This window comes from Rhinichthys klamathensis, unplaced genomic scaffold, assembly GCF_029890125.1.
Source record: "Rhinichthys klamathensis goyatoka isolate OS25496 unplaced genomic scaffold, OSU_Roscu_1.1 h1tg000231l_1, whole genome shotgun sequence".
NCBI classification, from domain to species: domain Eukaryota; kingdom Metazoa; phylum Chordata; class Actinopteri; order Cypriniformes; family Leuciscidae; genus Rhinichthys; species Rhinichthys klamathensis.
Genome location: NW_026606755.1, coordinates 104701 through 126876, shown reverse-complemented (window position 1 = coordinate 126876; position 22176 = coordinate 104701). Strand labels below are relative to the sequence as shown.

Here is a 22176-nt window from a genome sequence, read left to right as displayed (position 1 = left end):
CTTGACTTTGTCTTTCGTTTGGTCTGTCTGTGTCTGTCTCTTTCGTTTGGTCGGTCTGTTTGTCTTGTCTTTCTATCTTTCGTTTGGTCCGTCTGTCTGTCTCTTTCGTTTGGTCTGTTTGTCTTGTCTTTCTGTCTTTCGTTTGGTCTGTTTGTCTTGTCTTTCTGTCTTTCGTTTGGTCTGTCTGTGTCTCTCTTTCGTTTGGTCTGTTTGTCTTGTCTTTCTGTCTTTTGTTTGGTCTGTCTGTGTCTGTCTCTTTCGTTTGGTCGGTCTGTTTGTCTTGTCTTTCTATCTTTCGTTTGGTCCGTCTGTCTGTCTCTTTCGTTTGGTCTGTTTGTCTTGTCTTTCTGTCTTTCGTTTGGTCTGTCTGTGTCTCTCTTTCATTTGGTCTGTTTGTCTAGTCTTTCTGTCTTTCGTTTGGTCTGTCTGTGTCTGTCTCTTTCGTTTAGTCTGTTTGTCTAGTCTTTCTGTCTTTCGTTTGGTCTGTTTGTCTTGTCTGCCTGTCATTCGTTCTGTCTGGTAATTGTTTCTGAGATGATTTAGTCTGTGTTGAGAGATCCTGCGCCCTCAGGGCTGGAGTTTGTTGACTGACGAGACCTGTCCGACTTATAATGGCATATTTTTGCTTTCAGGTTTGTTTGTGACCCTAAAGCTGCTCCCTGGAGATGTGTTTCAGGTTAAAAAAGATTACCCTCATTTTGTGGATCGCACAACAGCTATAGTCAGGAAAATGGGCTTTCCTGAAATTATCCTGCCAGGTTGGTCTGCACATCTTTCAGATTGTAACATCTTCGTCTTAATAACAGTGCTATTAAAGCCTTTCTTACCAACTTTAGTAAGTCCATTTGCAGTTGTCTCTTCACCCAGATCCTCTAGTGACCATTACTAGTCAACCTTTATGTACAGTTCAGTTAGTGCAACTATTATGTCTCTACAGGTTATGTAAGGAATGATATATATGTTACACTGCTACAAGGAGAATTTGATCGTGGCAAGAAGAAGACCCCCAAAAATGTAGAAGTTATAATGAGCGTGTTGGATGAAGAAGGAAATCCCATGGAGGTAAAAAAAAACAAAAAAAACCCATAAAATTAAATATTTACTAACATTAATATCAGGATAATTAGGATATTCCCACAGCAGTGCTTGGTAAAGGGCACTTGTTAAAAACCAGTAACTGAATCCTGATTCAAAATAAACACATGACAACAGCTTGAATTACATATTTTTTGCATAAGTTGGTTCCATTGTCCTCCGTTCTTCTTGTTTATATTGACTAACAGTTTTTACCTTCTCTATTTAGCATGCATAGCTCATCCACCCCCTTTATCTCTGTGTTTTGACAGCAGAACTGTTGCTGGCATAAAAACAGCTCACAGATCTTTCTCCTTTATGAAACGGCTGCTGTCTTTAAATGTCCAACAGTACAGAAAGCTTTTTACAGTTCTGTTCTTGCCAAATGCTATTTCGATCTGTAATGCACAGAAATGCGTGTCCTGTTTACACCCGTGAACACGGAAAAATACAAAAAAAATTCATTCTGAAACATTTCCTAAAAAGATCTCCCCTTTTAAGAGATTTAAGCTTGTCTTTCAGTCTTGTTGTCATTTTATATACTGCACATTATGCAACACAGTTTCCTTCAACTCAAGCTGTGCGCTACCAACTTCTGGTCTTGTTAACATTGAACTTTTTCTGCTGCAAACCACTTACTGTATGTAAAACTATTTTTTTCCAGTAAATCTTTTTTTTACCTTCTCAATCTCCCTTCAGAAAGCCATGTTTCCTGGAGCTGGTTATGAAGGGATCACTGAATATAAGTCTGTCATCTACTATCAAGTCAAGCAGCCCTGCTGGAATGAGACGGTTAAGGTACAAACACCAGGACGAAAACAAAAGCATCTGGGTTCAGGTTTTTGAAGTTTTGAAGCTAAAGGCCCTTTCATATGACTCTCGCAAGCATTCTCCAATGCAAAGCATTAATCTACAGTACAGCACAACCTCGCTTTATTTTGCATGCAGTGTATTCAAGCGTTGTAACCTGTAACTCAAAGTTCAACAGTTTCAACTTTTTTAACAAGATGGAAGAGCGACTGATTCTTTGTGCAACTGAAGTTGCATGTTTTATTCATGATTTATTTTTTAAGCACTTCCCATAAAGCCAATCACGTTTTAATTGTAAAAGTACAAAACATTTTTTTTTTCATCTCAGTTTCTAGTAACACATATCGGCCCCCAACTCTCTAATAAATGTCCATTTAAAAAATTTGTAACGCTTTACAATAAGGTTTAATATGCTCACAGTAGTTAACATGGACTACCAATGAACAGCATTTGGGTAACACTTTATTTTAAGGTGCTTGTAATAAGCAGTAATTAACAGTTAATAAGACACTTATAAGACCTTATAAGATGCATATAAGATGCATATAAGTATTAACTAATGATAATATATAAATATTAAATAATACATTTCTCAAGTATCAATACATTGCACTTTTAGAACAGCCGAACAAACATAAATGGTAACACAAACTCCCAGTCCCTTAAAAATTGACCTTCCCAAGAGGGAGTAGTTTCCCTGATCTCTTCAGGGCCTGGACCTTTAATTAACCCTTATATGAAGTAGTTAATGCTTATATGCATCTTATATGCATCTTATAAGGTCTTATAAGTGTCTTATTAACTGTTAATTACTGCTTATTACAAGCACCTTAAAATAAAGTGTTACCGTTAACTTCAGTAAACGCACTGTGAACTAACAAACTAACGAACAAACAATAAACAATTATATTTTTTACTAACTAAGATTAACAAAGATTAATAAATGCTTTAAAATATATATTTCTTATTGTTAAGCTTATGCAAATTAGATGTTATTTTAAATTGTTACCAAAAAGTGTTCCCACTATTTATAATAGTTCCTCAAAGTAAGAATGGTGTAATATCCTGACAAAATGATCTGATACATTTGTTTACACGTAAACACACACAATGTCAAATGCATATCATGACGATCAGAGAGAGTATGTTTCCTTTTCATTGTTTCTGTAATGTTTTAAAGTGATCTCCAGGATTTTTTCTTATTTTAAGATCAAATGTGTTCCCTCTATCATTTCCTATTTCCACTGCACACACCTGCCACTTTCATGCTGCCTAGCAATAAAATAGCCCTTCTGTGACACTGCCAGCAATGCTTTTCATGTCAAGGTCAATTGAACTCCTGACGCTTGTGTTACGAGGTGTGTTGAAGCCCTTCACATGGGTCATATGAAAGGGACTTAAGAACTGCACCAGGGCTTTTATTCACTCGCTCCCTTCTGTCCGTCAGGTGGCCATTCCTATTGAGGATGTGTGTCGATGTCACCTGAGGCTGACCTTTAGACACAGATCTTCTCAAGATTGTGAGTCCTTATTGTGCATGACATTGAGGTTGCAAGAACTGTACGTAGAAGCTAAAGACTGTGGTATCTGTTCTCTTTTTTTCTTTTTCATTAATGCATTTATGCAGAGGTTCACAACCTTTTTGTCCCGGTCACGTTTGTTGCGTGCATTTCACATTTTATATGTAAGTCCAACATGGGGCTAAATATTATGCTCGGAAAACATATATATATATATATATATATATATATATATATATATATAAAATTAGAGTTTATAGAGATCTCACTTAAACACATTAGCATTTTTGCTGACCCCAGGTTGAGAACCTCCGCACTACTCTATGTTCAAGTTTGTTTTAATGTTGAAAATTTGTATGCTTATATTTCTGTAGCCAGAGATAAGTCTGAGAAGCCTTTTGGCATGGCCTTTGTTCGCCTGATGAAGTCGGATGGCACCACACTCCCAGATGGAAAACACGATCTCATTGTCTACAAGGTGGGCATCTTAAAGGAATGTTCTGGGTTTTCTATTTGAATATATTGTAAAATGTAATTTATTCCTGCGATGCAAAGCTGAATTTTCAGCATCATTACTCCAGACTTTAGTGCCACATGATCCTTTAGAAATCATTCTAATATGCTGATTTGCTGCTCAAGAAACATTTCTGATTGTTATCAATGTTATAACCAGTTGTGTTTGTGAACAGTTTGTGAAAACCGTGATGCATTATTTCAGGGTTCTTTAATGAATAGAGAGTTCAATAGAAAAGCATTTATTTAAAATAGAAATCTTTTGAAACATTATAAATGTCTTTACTGTCACTTTTGATCAATTGAAGGCATCCTTTCTGAATGTGAAATGTATTAATGTCTTTCAAATAAAAAATATATTACTGTCCCCAAGCTTTTGAAAAGTAGTGTTCTTTCTTCGCTGAAAGCATTTCAGTCAGTTAAACTCATCTTAGCACATAACCTTTGGGTCTCTTCAAACTTTTCTGAACTTCCCTTTATACCTGCAGTATCTGTTGTTGTTCCATGTCATGTGCCCTTTCTGTTTCAAACATGCAGTGCCACTACAAGTTCCTCTTCTGTTCCTACAGGTGGATGTGTGGATGTGAAGAAAACGGACGATGCCAAGACGTATTTGACTCTGCCTGGCTCGTATGCTGAAGTGGAAGAGAAAGAGAGACAAACGGGAAAATCCTTCCATCATGCCGGTCTCATTCCTATCACCAAAGACAGCTTCCAGATCGCCACCCTCACCTGCTCTACAAAGCTTACTCAAAACGGTATTTCCTTTAGTAAAATCAACAGCACTTCCACCACAGTCATTTATTATAATTTTAATTTAAATATTTCCACAGTATATCACACAATTTTGTCATAATTTTCCCTCATGTCTTTGCAAACCTGACATTGTCTCTGCATATTAAACTTAGGAGACACTGTTTTTACACACATTACCTCCAGATTTCATTTTCACATTTATTTGAGCGCTTTTCACAATACATATAGTCAAAGCAGCTTTCAGAAAATTTATTTTTCTAGGTTACAATTAAGATTAATCTGTGATCAGAGGTGACTGTGTCAAAATAATGTCCATACGGCAGAAATACACAGTTCTAAGAAAATCACGCAGTTAGCTAACGTCATGTATTCATTTAAGCAGAAACAATAAGCAATGACTACATGTGATCATAATGTGATCATATGATTTGGAACAAGAGGGATGAAAATAGATAATGACAAAAGTCTAATTTTGTGCTAAACTCTCACAGTATGTAACGGTATGAAACAGCAAAGTTCTTGCAGTAGGTGGATTTGTAAAACTTTTTTAATTTCCTCTGACTCAGTTGACCTTCTGGGGCTTCTCAACTGGAGATCAAACACCGAGAGACTTGAAGAAATTCTTCAGAAACTGATGGAAGTAGATGGAGGGGAGATTATTAAAGTAAGGTTGTGAGAAAACACAACACTTGGCCTTCTGCAAAATGCTGCTTTATGATCTAAAGTTTTTGTTGTGTGTTTCTCTAGTTCCTGCAGGACACACTAGACGCTCTCTTTAATATCATGATGGAGACCTCAGAGGAAGAAACCTATGATACACTAGTTTTCAATGCCTTGGCAAGTATTGATTATTTAACTCGCTCTTCGGAGATCCACTAGTTGCCAACTATGCTTCTGTTTTATAGTTTTTCCAGTAATGAAAAACCTTGAAATATCAAGGAACAATCAAAGAAATTACATGTAAACTTTCCTGTTAATTCGTGCAATGATTTGGTCCCAACATGCCACATGAGTGTAAGTGTTAAATATCCCCAATAGAAGTTACACACCAAAGCTTAAAGGGTTAGTTCACCCAAAAATGAAAATTCTCTCAGTAATTGCTCACCTTCATGTTGTTCCAAGACTTTCGTTTTTTTATATTTCATATCTTTGATGAAATCTGAGAGCTGGATCACTCCTTCAGAGGCTGCTAGGTAATTGCATCTGCCGGCCCAGAAAAGTTAGTAAAGACATCGTTAAAATAGTCCAAGTGGCTCAACCTTAAGTTTATCAAGCGACGAGAATACTTTTTGTGCGAAAAACCAAACTTTATTCAACTCTTCATTTTCTTCTGTGTGTGCCTCTGACGTGAGTTCACGAGATCGCCACGACGCATGCGCGAGAACTGAGAAGATGACGCTCACGATCATTTGATGGGAAAGTGTGAAAGGTAAGCTATTGATTTTGCGGCATTGGTAAGGCACGTTTACGTGGCAAGAACCTTACGTGGTAAGAACCATTTTAAAGCAGCACTAAGTAGGAATTCCGTTTTTGTCAGACAGCGACCCCTAGAGTCGCTGTGGAGTACTTGTACTGTCGTGAATAGCACTCACGCAGAGATGGCTCGCACTCACGGCCGGATCCCCTCCCCCTGTACACCGGTACCTGTTCAGTAGGATGGACGCTGTAACGAGTGGAAATAAGGTATGGCCCCTTTAAGAGCTGCGCGCGCCCAACACCACATGTATACGGCGCCGGGTTATTTCTGTTTGATGCTCATTTTATCAGATCTGTTTTTTGCCGTAAAGCAATTCGTTACCTCGCGAGACCTGATATCACACGATACTTCCTAACACTGAACACGGCCCAAAGTTGCAAGGGTGGTTTTGCGGCTCACAGGCACCAGGGGGGTGCGAGACGACCACCATTCAACACGAAATCAGTAATATAAACATTACAATGACTCCAAAGCTGTTCGGTTAAGGTAAAAAAGTTACTTAGTTCACCTTTAAACACTACATCGAGACCCATCTGCGTCATCTTCTCAGTTCTCGCGCATGCGTCGTGGCGCTCTCATGAACTCACATCAGTGGCCCACACGGAAGAAAATGAAGAGTTGAATAATAGGTTTTTACAAAAATCAAATATTTTTAAAATCTTGAAAAAAGACTTAATTTTGTAGTGGTATTCATAGTGTGGGATGCTTGTTCCAAATGAGCGATACTTTCACTGTTACTCACAGTTGCGGTCTGGCATTAAACTTTGGTGTATACGTTTTCTCATCGTGATACAAATCATGTGGCTTGTTGGGGCCAAATCATTGCACAAAAGTTAGATTAAAGTTACCAACTGTATAAAGAGTGCTCTGCCACTTCTGCCGAGTCATTGCGTTATCATTAGTTATTCATATGAGTAACCTTAATGCCATTACACGCCATATGGCCATCTGCATGTGGGATGTCTTCCCCCTCACAGACATACAAGTCAGATTATTCCTCCATATGATGCGTACTTTATCCGTACATCATTTTTTTAAGTAGTTATTTTTTTTTATTTTAGTCAGTTTTTCAACCACTGTTCACTGAGAGTGAAGTTAGCTTATAATCCTTTGAGGTTATGCATCATGTCAGAAGATATAAAATCAGCCATCAAGTTGGATATTAATATTTTCCCCTGCCAATTCGATCTTGGTTGCATAGTCTTGCAGGGACTGAGTGACTTCAATTTGATGAAATATAATGAAAACAAATGTTTTTCTTCTGATGAATTATTCACAATAAGATACATTTATTAAGAAAGTAAATTTAAATTTCATGTTGTCTTTAAACTTTATTAAAGTCATATGATTATAATGTGAAGTGCTAGACCGTTTATTTTTGCTTTATTTGTCCAGGTTTTTATCATCTCACTGATTGGTGACGTAAAGTTTCAGCATTTCAACCCTGTTTTGGAGACCTACATTAGCAAACACTTCAGCGCTACTCTGGCGTATCAGTAAGAGTTAATGTCTTGTTTGGATTTCGCTGTCCTTTGTGTCACAGTTCATATGTTTTAATAGAACTCGGACATATTTTTCCACATTTAATTCTCACTTTGCCAACTCGGGCTAACACTCTCTTCTTCTCTAACCTGTTGTTCATATACACCTCTCCAGTGACACACTCAGTTGTGACTTGTATTTATTTGCAAGCGTGCTGTAATTGCCTCGGTTTGCCTTGTCTTTTCACAGGAAATTGACCAAAGTGTTGAATTATTTTGTGGGCCATGCCGAGAACCCGGCTCATACAGAGCGACTATACGCCGCCTTGAAAGCCTTCAAATATCTTTTCCGTTTCATTGTGCAGTCTCGAATACTCTATTTGAGGTGGGTACCGGCCCTTATTTCCTCTCAAAAAGAGGGCTTGATTGAACTTGTCCTTCATCTGACAATGCAAATGAAAAAGCAACAGTAAATATTACACTTTAGAAATCACTCGCTTCTATATTGGTACAAAGACATATTTAACCTCCATATGGACATCCATGGATAGATAGATAGATCGATAGATAGATAGATAGATAGATAGATAGATAGATAGATAGATAGATAGATAGATAGATAGATAGATAGATAGATGGATAGATGGATGGATAGATGGATAGATGGATAGATGGATAGATGGATAGATAGATAGATAGATAGATAGATAGATAGATAGATAGATAGATAGATAGATAGATAGATAGCTAGATAGATAGATGGATAGATAGATAGATGTATAGATAGATAGATAGATAGATAGATCTGATGATTGCATGGACAAGCATCACTAAAATGTTCTTGACAAAATGTTTTTCTGTTTGTTATTTGTCAGGTTTTATGGGAAAAGTGAAGATGCAGGGCAGTTTCTCGACTCCATTCGTACCTTATTTCTCTCAATCAGCAATCTGATGGACAGACCTCTGGATGAAGGAGTTAAGATAAAGGCAGGTTTCACTACATGGATATTGACATTTAGAAGATACCTTTACAGATGTAATTTGTGAACGCAGCCATTTGTAAAAGCCACAAATAAATATTCACACTACTGTTCAAAAGTTTTTGGGCAGTAATTTTTTTTATTTGAAAGAAAATAATACCCTTATTCAGTTACAAAAGATTTCTATTTCCAATAAATGCTGTTCTATTCATCAGAGAATCCTGGAAAAAATGTATCACAGTTTTCACACAAGTATTAAGAAGCACAACTGTTTTCAACATTGATAAACATTAGAAATGTTTCTTGAGTGGCAAATTAGCATATTAGAATGATTTGATTTCTAATATATATATATACAGGTCCTTCTCCAAAAATTAGCATATTGTGATAAAGTTCATTATTTTCCTTAATGTAATGATAAAAATTAAACTTTCATATATTTTAGATTCATTGCACACCAACTTAAATATTTCAGGTCTTTTATTGTTTTAAAACTGATGATTTTGGCATACAGCTCATGAAAACCCAAAATTCCTGTCTCAAAAATTAGCATATCATGAAAAGGGTCTCTAAACGAGCTATTAACCTAATCATCTGAATCAACTAATTAACTCTAAACACCTGCAAAAGATTCCTGAGGCTTTTAAAAACTCCCAGCCTGTTTCATTACTCAAAACCGCAATCATGGGTGAGACTGCCGACTTGACTGCTGTCCAGAAGGCCATCATTGACACCCTCAAGCAAGAGGGTAAGACAGAAAGAAATTTCTGAACAAATAGGCTGTTCCCAGAGTGCTGTATCAAGGCACCTCAGTGGGAAGTCTGTGGGAAGGAAAAAGTGTGGCAAAAAACGCTGCACAACGAGAAGAGGTGACCGGACCCTGAGGGAGATTGTGGAGAAGGACCGATTCCAGACCTTGGGGGACCTGCGGAAGCAGTGGACTGAGTCTGGAGTAGAAACATCCAGAGCCACCGTGCACAGGCGTGTGCAGGAAATGGGCTACAGGTGCCGCATTCCCCAGGTCAAGCCACTTTTGAACCAGAAACAGCGGCAGAAGCGCCTGACCTGGGCTACAGAGAAGCAGCACTGGTCTGTTGCTCAGTTTTGCATGTCATTCGGAAATCAAGGTGCCAGAGTCTGGAGGAAGACTGGGGAGAAGGAAATGCCAAAATGCCTGAAGTCCAGTGTCAAGTACCCACAGTCAGTGATGGTCTGGGGTGCCATGTCAGCTGCTGGTGTTGGTGCACTGTGTTTTATCAAGGGCAGGGTCAATGCAGCTAGCTATCAGGAGATTTTGGAGCACTTCATGCTTCCATCTGCTGAAAAGCTTTATGGAGATGAAGATGTCATTTTTCAGCACGACCTGGCACCTGCTCACAGTGCCAAAACCACTGGTAAATGGTTTACTGACCATGGTATTACTGTGCTCAATTGGCCTGCCAGCTCTCCTGACCTGAACCCCATAGAGAATCTTTGGGATATTGTGAAGAGAAAGTTGAGAGACGCAAGACCCAACACTCTGGATGAGCTTAAGGCCGCTATCGAAGCATCCTGGGCCTCCATAACACCTCAGCAGTGCCACAGGCTGATTGCCTCCATGCCACGCCGCATTGAAGCAGTCATTTCTGCAAAAGGATTCCCGACCAAGTATTGACTATTGAGTGCATAACTGAACATAATTATTTGAAGGTTGACTTTTTTTTTGTTGTATTAAAAACACTTATTTTATTGGTCGGATAATAATATGTTTAATTTCTATAGCGCCTTTCAAGAACCCAAGGTCGCTTCACAATGTAATACAAATAACAAACAAATAGCAAACAAACAACAAGCGAACAAATACAAAGGCCATCTGCTTACGAGAAACAGAACAGATGGAAACAAGCATAGATATTCAATTATCATCCATAGCGCTGTTGAAAATACAGCAAAGTACGTTTAATTTTCAAAATACTTTGACAATTATTCAAAGATGGAAACAATTGCAGAGATATTCACAGCACTCAAAATATAAAACCAGTGGTCAAATCACTATTGCACAATCGCTCATAATAATGTTAATGTAAACGCACAATATAGTGTCTTATAATAATGTTTATCTTATAATAAAGTTTTTTGCACCAAAAACAGCCATAAATTAGATTTCATCACCGACCAAATATTGACTATTGAGTGCATAACTGAACATAATTATTTGAAGGTTGACTTTTTTTTAAAAATTAAAAACACTTCTTTTATTGCTTTTATTCTTTTATGAAATATGCTAATTTTTTGAGACAGGAATTTTGGGTTTTCATGAGCTGTATGCCAAAATCATCAGTATTAAAACAATAAAAGACCTGAAATATTTCAGTTGGTGTGCAATGAATCTAAAATATATGAAAGTTTAATTTTTATCATTACATTATGGAAAATAATGAACTTTATCACAATATGCTATTTTTTTGAGAAGGACCTGTATATATAGTATATAACAAAAAATGAATTAAAAATTAGAAATGTTTCATGAGTCGCAAATCAGCATATTAGAATGATTTCTTATATATGTATATATATAATTTATATCTGTTTTTCTCACAGGGAGCAATCTTGAAATATCTTCCCACCATCATCAATGAATTGCAGAAGGTCTTTGATGCTGTAGAGCTCAGGTAAAGTGAAAACTTCATTGCCGTTTTTTTCTCCAGAAATCATGGTTACAGTGAATGTAAATAAATTGCGTCAGTGTTTCTGATGGATATAGTTTCATACCACCCTCAAATGTTACAACTACCATCGTATCTTACATGATCAAAAAACTGCTAAATGAATGGGATCTGTGTACAAAAAACAAACTGAATGAAATGTTTTCTTTACACACTATTACTGTGTGTAAAGAAGATCACATTTTTATTTTCAATAATTGCTGGGATCAGATCATAAATACACAATGCAGAATTGGACATTCCAGAATCTTACACAAGTTAATAATATCAAGTGAAGATCCACCGCTATGATCCTCATGCCGGAGCCCAGTATCTCTGAAAGATATTTGATTCAATTTTGTGGTTTTAAGTTCTCTTAGGAAATTATATTACTTTCGGAGATAGTGCCCTGTATCCATTTTAGAGTTTTTATCTAAAGCAAACTTTAATAACCTTAATTTAATCTTTTATAGCATTTCAACTTCTTACCTGCCAAGGAAGCTGGCATGGCATTAAAAAGCCAAACAACAAGTCCTGATAGTTATAAAACAGAAATGTGAAGCTTGTATTTTCGTTGAAGCATGAGCAATTCAGTAAAAAAACAGTTTAATTTGTTAAGCTTTAAAGTATAAATGTCTTTCAACCATTATCACTGACAGAACGCTTGGCGCGCGATCTTGTGGAAAATTGGTTGACATCTCTAACAGGCTTGTAAACATCCAATGTTTGAAGACCAGTTTAGACAAATTAAGGGTAGTGTATCTCAGATGTTCACTTCACAGATGTTAAAAAGTATGTCAGTTCTTTCTTTTCTTGTTCAAAATACGTAATTCCTCTCTGACTTACGTTTTCTTGTACCGTTATTAATTTATAGTTAACACTGCGTTTTCGTGGAACACTTTTTTTTCTTTCTTTCTTTCTTTCTCTCTCTCTCTCTCTCTCTCACAGTGTTCAGCTGGCTAAGTTTATCGAGAGCATCCCAGATTTTCAGATGGTGAGGCAGAAGCTGGGCTGTCTGGTGAAAATTGTTGAGAGTAACCTGTTCAAACAGCCAGGTAGGACTTGACACAACATATAATTTATCTCATCGACATCACACTAAATGCGTAAGTGCACAAGCTGTGTGTCATTCTAAACCCCTCATATTCTCTGTTGTGCTTCTAGACTGCAGAGATGTTCTGTTGCCCCTGATCACAGATCAGCTGAGTGGACAACTGGACGATCACTCCAACAAGCCTGATCTTGAGGCCTGTGTACAGCTGCTGAGCACTGTACTGGACATGCTGGACTGCAAAAACGTGGTGAGTGATGTGGTAGAGCATCCCACATCATGTTTCTTGTGCATCAAATCAGCATATTAGAATGATTTCTGAAGGATGTGACACTAAAGACTGGAGTAATGATGCTGAAAATATAGCTTTTCCTCACTGGAATAAATCGCATCATAAAATATATTCAAATAAAAAACAGTTATTTAAAATAGTAATAATATTTGACAATATAACTGTTTTTACTGTATTTTTGATAAAAAAAATGGACCATCGGCGAGAGTCATGGTGGCTACTTCATAGTGAAATATCTGGCTACACAAGACTATTGAGTGACTTTTTGCATGAATACAGACAGGCTGATCTTTCAACCATGATGCATTTCACTTGTTTGTTGATATGACCGCACATTCAAGATTGGTTGACATTTCGGTTGATATGTATTGAGACAGACAGACATTTCAGGTCAAACTCTTGTGACTTGTGAGCAGCTCTTTGCTGGAGCAGATGCATTGCAAATTTCCAAAATAAGGTCAGTTAAGGTCATTTTATCAGAGAGAGAGTAGTTTCGGGATTCAGTCATCACTCATTCAACCGTCCTTCGGTGCATGTCATCCACCTTTTTATTCTTTCAGGGTCCCACGTCCGGTCATGTGAAGTTAATCGTGGACCGTCTCTTGCGGAGGGTCAACCGTACGGTCATCAACCTGAGCTTGGACTCTCCCTTCATAGTAAGACATAAGCACGCACAAAATTGAGCTTTTCTAGAAAGATTTAGCGGAGATAAATCCGCTTACCTTCCTGCCAAAGCTGGTGTTATTTCGACCGCACCGTGGCAAAGCCCACACACACCTGCTGAAACTCACAACAACAGTTTGCACCACTGAACTTAACTTGTTTATTTCTTTGCCCAGGCTCTTGGCTATGAGTTTTCTCAGCGGTGTGGGCAGCATATGTAAAGCTATTGATTATTCCTTCTCTTCCTCTGGACACAGGGCCACTACCTGGCATGCATGACCGCTATCCTGAAACAAATGGAAGACGCGCATTATGCACAATACATCAGCACCTTCAAAACCAGACAGGACATTATCGTAAGTCTCCCGCTCTCTCCGCAGGAGCCATCCATCATCGCAGATGCAGAAAGAGCCTTCTGTGCCCAGAGAGTTTAGTTATTAATAATCCACCTTTTGCACAGCTGCCTGATGCGACGCATGTCGTCGGTCGAAGTGAGTCAGGGTTTAATAGCAGAACGAAATAAGTGTGTTCAAAGCGCCGCTTCAAATTAGCATGTGTTTTTCCTGCTCGGTCATATATTTATATATTTGCCGGTCTGCATTTAATTATATAATTCCTTGGCGTGTACATACATGCTCTTAACAACGATAAATCGTGTATTTTGTTGTCTCCCCCCACCAGGATTTTCTAATGGAGACTTTCATCATGTTCAAAAACCTCATGGGCAACGTGTTTCCGCCTGACTGGATGATCCTGAATCTTCTCCAAATGAAAGTCTTTCTGCGGGCGATAGACCAGTACTCGGATGTTCTCAACAAGTACTTTCTGGACTCCGCTCACTTCCACTTACAGGTCAGTTTGACGAGGTCTCGTTGTTACGATCTGTAAAGGTCTAGGAGATGGAACGCAACATTCAGATATCACACTACTGCTGGTAGATTGGGTACAGCAGAAAAAAAACATGAATAGAATACACGAAGTGTTGGAAACGTGATCATTTATTACAAAAAACCAAAGCCACTAGATATAGTGAGTGAGCTATGTTCAATGTAAATGAAAACACACGGAAGGAAAAAGAACATACAATACAAATAATAATAGGGAAAAGGAACTTAAGTGGCGCCAAAGTTAAGAACCAAATATAACAAAATAATTCCCTTAAACTATTCCCCACAACCTCTAACCTAATAAAAGAAAAAGTGGAAAATAAACCGAATTCTTCAGCGTATTCGACGCTCTAAAATCCTTCTCTAACTAAGAAAACAAACACACAAAGGGTGGCGCACACTTCTTACCTAGTGTGTCTAACACCTGAGATTTACTACGGGCACAATGGACATCGCGCGATCTACTGACCTGTTCTCTTTTCCCACATAGGCCTAAAGAACATTAAACAGAACATTGGCGTAAAGCACAAATAACTCTAAGGAAATGAATGTTAGACTACACATACACTAATGGGATTTGATTAAACTGATACAAAGTATGCAACTCATGACACTGAACACACACATACACACACGCACTGCCAAACGAGACGCGCTGGAAGTCTTTGAAAACAGCGGGGCGACAGCAGATTGGACGCAGAAGAGCCGCCCTGATGATGATTGACAGCTGACACGGCCTATCACAGGAACCTGAGAGCAAATAGGAGGCGTACAATAGAGGGAGGGAAAAACAAAAACAAAAGGGGTTTCAAGTACGCAATTATGCCTCAGGCAAGACCAAGGTTATATTTCCAGAAATGCAATAGTGTTTCTGGTTGTGCAAACCACCAGTGCTTCCCAGTGTTGCTCCGGAAAACAACTGCTCATTGTAGGCAACTCACCAGAACCGGTTCCATTTTTCCAACCGGAAGACATTCGGAGGCCAGTGTTGTCTGATGACAGAACAAATGGCTCTTCACAGTTTGGGGTTAATGAGAAATAATACTTTTCTTCGGTAAGGAAGCATTCATTTTGTTAAAAAGTGAGAGTAAAGACACAGAAATAATGTTACAGAAGATTTCTATTTCAAATCTGTTCTTGTGAACTTTCAATTCATTAAAAGAGTCCTGAATAATTTTTTATTATAATAATAATAATAACAAATGGTTCTTGAGCAGCATATCAGCATATTAGAATGATTTCTGAAGGATCATGTGACACTCAAGAATGATGTAATGATGTAATGACGATGATGAATAACAAGTAATGATGCTGAAAATTCAGCTTTGCATCACAGGAATAAATTACATTTTAAAATATATTCAAATAGAAAACAATTATTTTAAATTGTAATAATATTTCACAATATCACTGTTTATACTGTATTTTTGATCAAATACATCATGATTATACTTCTTGAAAAAAAAACATAAAAAAATTATATCAACCCCAAGCTTTTGAACGATAGTATAGATGAAGTAAAATAAGATACAGCTTAACCAGAGTAATCTGATTCACAAAAGAAGAACTCTTACGAATCTTGTAGTGTGGCTTAAATTGCGTAGTTACTGACTAATGGGTTACAGACACACTTTGTGTTTCCACTTTTTAGTTTTAGTTTTGTTAAGGCCAAGTAGTATGTGATATGAAGACCAAACAGGTTATGAAAAATCTGTGTAAACATGCCTTTTGTAGGAATTATTTTACATTAAATGGAAATGCATTTCTTTTCAAATATGTAAACCTACTAACAGAATCATTAATTGAACCTTTAATGAACCGTAATGGTATGTTGAATAAGAAAATAATGAATGTTGTCTGTGTCAAAAGGAATATTATTTTTCTTTAATCTTCTGAGATAAAAGAGTTAATTTTACTAACCATACTGTAATTTTCAGATCTCGTACTTCCAACCAATCCCCAGAACAGCATTGCTGAATCCTTAATTTGAAAAATGCTGCCTTCACAAGCAGTATATAGAGGCAGTAAAGGCATTAAGGCAATCTGATGTCCAAATCTGATGTTTGCACAACATCCTGCCTGCTAAGACCTGCTGCCTACTTAGTTCTGGTTGTTTTTTGAAGGCAGCATAGATCATGTTTTTTGTTGGTTGGAATGAAAAGGGCATCTGACAGAGTGGTTAAAAGAAGTAAATAAATGTATTATTGTCCAATCTAGGATTCTGTATCTACCAGGAAATACACCTTGTAGTCATTAAATATTCTAAAACTCACTTTAATGTGTTCTAGATCATTAAACAGGACCATCTAAAACCAGGTATCCAAAAGCAAATCCACCAACACAGCGTGTAAGCGTAGCAAAGCTCCGTTTCTCATTTAATATGTGAACAGTGGATTTTCATCTCGATTAATCCTAAGGGTCTGAGAGAGTGTAAAAAATGCTCATGAAAATCTAATTTATGGCTGTTTTTGGTGCAAAAAACTTGACGAACATTATTATAAGACACTATATTGTGCGTTTACATTAACATTATTTGAGCATTATATTTTGAGTGCTGTGAATATCTCTGCAAGTTTGCAAATTGCCTTGTACATGTCATTTCTTCCAGGGAAATAATGTAAGGGCATTTCTATGAAGCATATGAACGCTTTCTGGTGATTGCATGCTCTTATATAACATGTTTTTATGCTGCTCAATGGTGATTATCTTTTGGGAAACCGTATGGATTTTGCACCCACGGGAAGCCTTGTGCACTTTAGGCATTTTGGAAATATCATCCATAGCGCTGTTGAAAATACAGCTAAACTTTCTGTTGCTTGGTTACCATTCATCCAACACCCTATGCATCCAAACTATTTCATCCGTAAGACCTCAGGCAATTAAAAAAAGCAATTGCATTACAGTATATCAATACAAACTAATTTGTTTAAATAATCAAAGCGTGACTATGCCTTACTCATCTGTGATATGTAACCCAACACTCAAGGATAATTTAAAAGCAGCGTCCGAGTGAATTTCTAGCTCTGGGTTTGCAATGGTAGAACGAGGACAATTCTGGTCCTTGAAACAGTGAAATAGTAAATACAGATTTTCCTCAGTAATTCCACTTTTTGTCAGTGCAATTACTATGGTTATAAGTATTAAACATATCCTTTACCATTTGCGCAGACATAAATGATACCTCAAATTGTGCATCTTGTTGAAATACATACATACACAGTTACACACACCTATATACAATATGCATATAAGAATACTAGGATATTACCAAGGTGCATGTCTTAAACCTAGTAATACCATGGTATGTTTTGGTCCTTTTTTTTTTAAATGTAATGATAATGAGACCAAAACTCATCAAAGGGCCAATTGTCTGAAGTTGCAGGATATTGCTGTACACAGATGTTTTTAATCTTTGCCTCATACTTGTGATATTTTTCTGTCCGTTTTGTACTGAGGAAATTGTTTTGCAGTGATGATTTCCTTTTGTTGTTGCTTCAATAGCTTTGGAACAACTACTTTCACCTGATTGTTGCCTTCCTTACCCACAAGTCCTTGCAGCTGGAATCCTTCTCTCTTGAGAAACGAGACAAGATTCTCAACAAGTGAGTGAGAGACATTGTTCTGTCTATTTTTGAGTTCACTATTGTTTTTTTATTGTGTTGGTTTTGTTTTAAAGGCTGATATTAAATTAAACTCGATTAAATTGTGTTCCTAAAAATGTAAACAGGTGCGGAGACATGCGGAAAAGCATCGGCTTTAAGCTGGGAGATATGTGGCAGAATCTTGGTAAAACCTTTTTCCTGTGCCTCTTATCTGTTTGAGACAGAGACATTACAGAAGCTTCAAGAGTAAAGAGACTTTCTTTTTGTTCAAATTGCTTTTTATAGAGAGGAAAATCACTACTGTACCGTGTCTTTAATGGCTGAGCCAAAGTACATATTGCATATAAAAATGGAAAAGAACATTTCGGCATTTTGGGACATCATTTGATGTATGTGTCACTTCCAGGCCCAGAGAAGATAAAGTTCATCCCTGCAATGGTTGGGCCGATCCTGGACGCCACGTTAGTGCCTGAGCCTGACCTGAGGAAAGCCACCATCCCCATCTTCTTTGACATGATGCAGTGTGAACACAATGTTAGCTCCAACCACACCTTTCAGAAGGTGAGGGTTGTTTTTGGACCAGGGTTACTTTGAGAACTGTTCCAAAATGTTGTCTACCTAGGCAGCATATTATTTAGGCAGCATTCGCACACTCATTATGCTGTCGACAGCCAAATAATTCTTCCTTATAAGATGCTGGTATTTTTTATTCAGTGCAGAAATATCTGTTAATTAAAATATAGATATGTTTAATTATAAAAAGTGATAATTTACAATGTAGTTAATTTTGTGAACATTTGTTAATGCATTAGGTTTCATGACCTAAAAACGTACGGCAATTATTTTCTTCATCATTGTTAATTGAAATATAAAAAATATGCAGTTTTAAAAAAGAATAATATTGATAAACAGTTAGTCAGTTGATGACAGCTCAATATTGGATTGTGCAGTGAGATAAACAACAGTCAAGAAAGTCTTTCAGTCTAGTGTTCTTTCTAAAATGTGCAAATCTTAGGACATACGCAACAAAATGAGGTTCTCCAGTTGTTGAAAAAATAAATTTTGACAGAAAATTAATACATTTTAAAAATAAAGTTGTTAAACAGATCAAATATTGATGACAGCTGCAGTGACAATTTGACATCTCTAGTGGTCTCTTTCGAGAGGTATTTCTTTAGAAAAATCAACTAAATAGATGGATGTGCATCTTAAAAATGTATATTTATAATAATCAGTGTTGGGGAAAGTTACTTTTTAAAGTAATGCGTTACAATATAGAATTACTCCCTAAAAAGTAACTAATTGTTTTTTTTTTGGAAAAAGTAAAGCGTTACGTTACTATTGCGTTAGTTTTTTTCACCTGGGCAGGGCTTGCTTGTTTGTTTTTAATGCCAAAAAAGAAACAAAAGTTACATTTTTGGCAAATTTAAAGGCCCTTTCACACCAAAAGTGAAATGAACAAGCCTAAGGCTGAAGAAAATTCACAAATTCGCAGAAGAATAGGACGCAGGATATTTTCTTGTAAATGTAAAAGTATTGTTACTTTTAAAAAGTAATCTAATTACGTAACTCGCGTTACTTGTAATGCATTACCCGCAACACTGATAATAATGCATCATATCGTAAGTCATTTGATTGACGCATCGATGTATTGCTACACTTCTAATGCTAATGAAAGTTTCTATTGAAATCAACTGTAAGTGTTCTCTAATTGTGTGGGTGCTTGACTTACTGCCCATTAAGAGCATTCAGATCAGCTACATGTACTCAGGAAGGTCCATGTCTTTTAAGATGTTGCCTATGTAGGCTCCTACATGATGCTCAGAAAGTTTGATGAAGCATTTGTGTGCTTTGCAGTTTGAGAATGAGCTAATCACAAAACTGGACCAGGAAGTTGAAGGAGGCCGTGGTGATGAACAATACAAGATTCTGCTGGAAAAAATGTGAGATCTTTCTCTCCCCGTATACGGTACTCTTAAAGATAATGTTTCCAAAATGAGGTTTTTGCAGCGATGCCAAATAAGAACTATCTTTGGTTCTCCAAAGAACCTTTCAGTGAACTTTTCTTTGAGTTTTAAAATTCTAAAGAACCTTTTTCCTCTATAAAGAACCTTTTTTGGAATTGAAAGGTTCCATTAGTTCTTCAAGGAATCATAGATGCCAAAAAAGAATGGTTCTTCTATGGCATCACTGGTGAAAATCTTGATTTTTAAGAGTGTACCTTGTGCTGCCACTCAAATATTGCTTCTATTCTTCTCTGTAGTTTCTGTGCCCGTGTGACGGTCTCTATGACTCTGTTTGTGTTGTGTCCAGACTGTTGGAGCGCTGTCGGCCGCATCGGTATCTGTGTCAGTCTGGTGAGGAGTTGGCTCTGCTCTTGAGTAGTCTGCTGGAGAACCTGCTGGCCTACCGCACCATCAACCACGACGAGAGCCCCGAGCTCCGCATGAGCTGCACTGTCAACGTCCTGGTGAGAACCGGACCGCGTGAACAACTTTAGTTTTCGAAAACATTCTTTATCATGCGCTCAACCTGCTGAAAAGACCAGCGAGGACTAGTGGTTTGGTGCTGGTCTAGTTTGGTGGAACACACTTTTCATCAGCAGAAATAATTGACTAAAGAACTTACTTACTCAAATAAGTACTGAGTTAATTAAATATAAATAAAAAAATATACTTACTATGTAGTAATGTGTAATTACGTCACTTTTAAATAGTGTTACCGAAGGTTCTATGTAGAAAAATGGATCTGTCAGGCGCTTCATTTATAGAACCTCTTTAGGGGTTCCCAACATAGGGTCATTTTATGGATTTAGTAGTAATTAATAACTGTTTTAATAAAAAAAATTATTTTATGAATTAAACATACTTAATTACTAGAAAAATAACCCGTTAAACATGAAAGTATTATGCAAACGTTAAAGACCTTTCCCTTATAAAAGAAACTTTTTTGGCGTAAAGCGTTTTTTTAAATTGTGTCAAGAACCCTAGCGTTCTAATATAAAACCCCAATAAAACTTTTTTTTTCTAACAATGCAGTTATATTCATCTAATCAGGAATAAAAGACGTTTAAAGACTTTCATAAAAATCACATGTATCTTCTCTCTCATGCCCACAGAACTTTTACAAAGAAAAGAAAAGGGAGGATATTTATATCCGGTAAGTGTGCCAGATGATTGAACGTTTTTGGCTTGCTGACCCACATGTGAATCTGAATGTTTTGTGGTCTTTCATTAGATATTTGTACAAGTTACGTGATCTACATCTGGCCTGTGAGAATTACACAGAGGCTGCCTACACCCTGCTGCTGCATGCTGAACTGTTGGAGGTTTGGACGAAAAATGATTCGCTTTTGTGGTCACGGTTATGGTTAGATACCGACATCTGTGCATATCTCATAAATGAGTGCACCCCCTATGAACATAAAGACACTTTTCTATTTCTAAATGATTGCAATTCATGGAAAGATGACAAAATGTACATTTATTAAACATATACTTAATAAAAACAGTGAAAAATGTGATATCAATATCTGTAAAATAAGTAAATTAGCCGATTTTGCTTAAATGAAGGGTTGCATGTCGGCGCCGATAGCCTCGTGGGGAAGTGCGCCGACATGTAGCTTCGTTGTGCTTCGGGGGACCCGAGTTCGAGTCCCGGCTCGTGGACCTTTCCCGATCCCGTCCCCCCCCTCTCTCTCCCACCTCACTTCCTGTCTAGCTACTGTCCTATCCGTCCTATCCTAAAGCGTCGTTGAAAATCCGGTTCGCGTACCCCGAAGTGATAAAATAAAACACAATTCTTTATCAAATGTATAGGCAAGACAAGTAGTTTGTTTAGGCATGGTTTGTAGGGAAATTACAAACCTGCGCACATATATTCAAACGAATATAACTATAGAATCAATGTTTAATGCGCATGTGAACGCATGTGAACGCCATCAGGTCACAGGTTCGCGTTTAAAGTCTGTTTAGAGAGAATGCCGTCGTCTTATTGGCCCCTAATGTAATAACAAATTATAATTTTGCTGGAAGTGAATCAATCAAAACTAAAAAATTAAGATTGAAAGATTGAAACAATCTCCATTGTTAAAAGCGCTATATAAATGAAGATGACTCGACTTGACTATCCAATAAAAGGCAAAAACACCCCCCCCCCCCCCCCCCCCCCCCCCCCAAAAAAAAAAAAAGATGGGTTGCAAAAATGAGCTCAACCTTGATTAAATTCGACAAACGTGTAATATTCTAGTACGTAGTATGCCCTGCATAACTTTAAGTATACTGCTTGGACATTTTTTTTGCTTTAAATAACAAAAACAATATTGCGCCATTGAATTTAGACCAGGTTTTTGTTGGTCAATGGTGCAGTCTATTTCAGTTGCCTCAA

General features: G+C 37.3%; 1 protein-coding gene across 1 annotated transcript in view; it reads left to right on the top strand.

Moving 5' to 3' along the window:
* The window catches only part of dock5 (dedicator of cytokinesis 5), a 66444-nt gene that overhangs the window by 19470 nt on the left and 24798 nt on the right, over positions 1 to 22176 (top strand). The window contains exons 13-36 of the mRNA XM_056265246.1: positions 633 to 758; positions 938 to 1062; positions 1774 to 1872; positions 3332 to 3404; positions 3779 to 3901; positions 4487 to 4675; positions 5240 to 5337; positions 5421 to 5510; positions 7546 to 7646; positions 7882 to 8016; positions 8507 to 8622; positions 11196 to 11262; positions 12244 to 12350; positions 12460 to 12596; positions 13199 to 13294; positions 13559 to 13657; positions 13983 to 14153; positions 17690 to 17790; positions 17916 to 17974; positions 18197 to 18351; positions 19648 to 19733; positions 20104 to 20260; positions 20909 to 20949; positions 21028 to 21118. Of these exons, the coding sequence (XP_056121221.1) occupies positions 633 to 758; positions 938 to 1062; positions 1774 to 1872; positions 3332 to 3404; positions 3779 to 3901; positions 4487 to 4675; positions 5240 to 5337; positions 5421 to 5510; positions 7546 to 7646; positions 7882 to 8016; positions 8507 to 8622; positions 11196 to 11262; positions 12244 to 12350; positions 12460 to 12596; positions 13199 to 13294; positions 13559 to 13657; positions 13983 to 14153; positions 17690 to 17790; positions 17916 to 17974; positions 18197 to 18351; positions 19648 to 19733; positions 20104 to 20260; positions 20909 to 20949; positions 21028 to 21118 (2642 nt within the window). The remainder of the gene's footprint in view (positions 1 to 632; positions 759 to 937; positions 1063 to 1773; positions 1873 to 3331; positions 3405 to 3778; positions 3902 to 4486; positions 4676 to 5239; positions 5338 to 5420; positions 5511 to 7545; positions 7647 to 7881; positions 8017 to 8506; positions 8623 to 11195; positions 11263 to 12243; positions 12351 to 12459; positions 12597 to 13198; positions 13295 to 13558; positions 13658 to 13982; positions 14154 to 17689; positions 17791 to 17915; positions 17975 to 18196; positions 18352 to 19647; positions 19734 to 20103; positions 20261 to 20908; positions 20950 to 21027; positions 21119 to 22176) is intronic.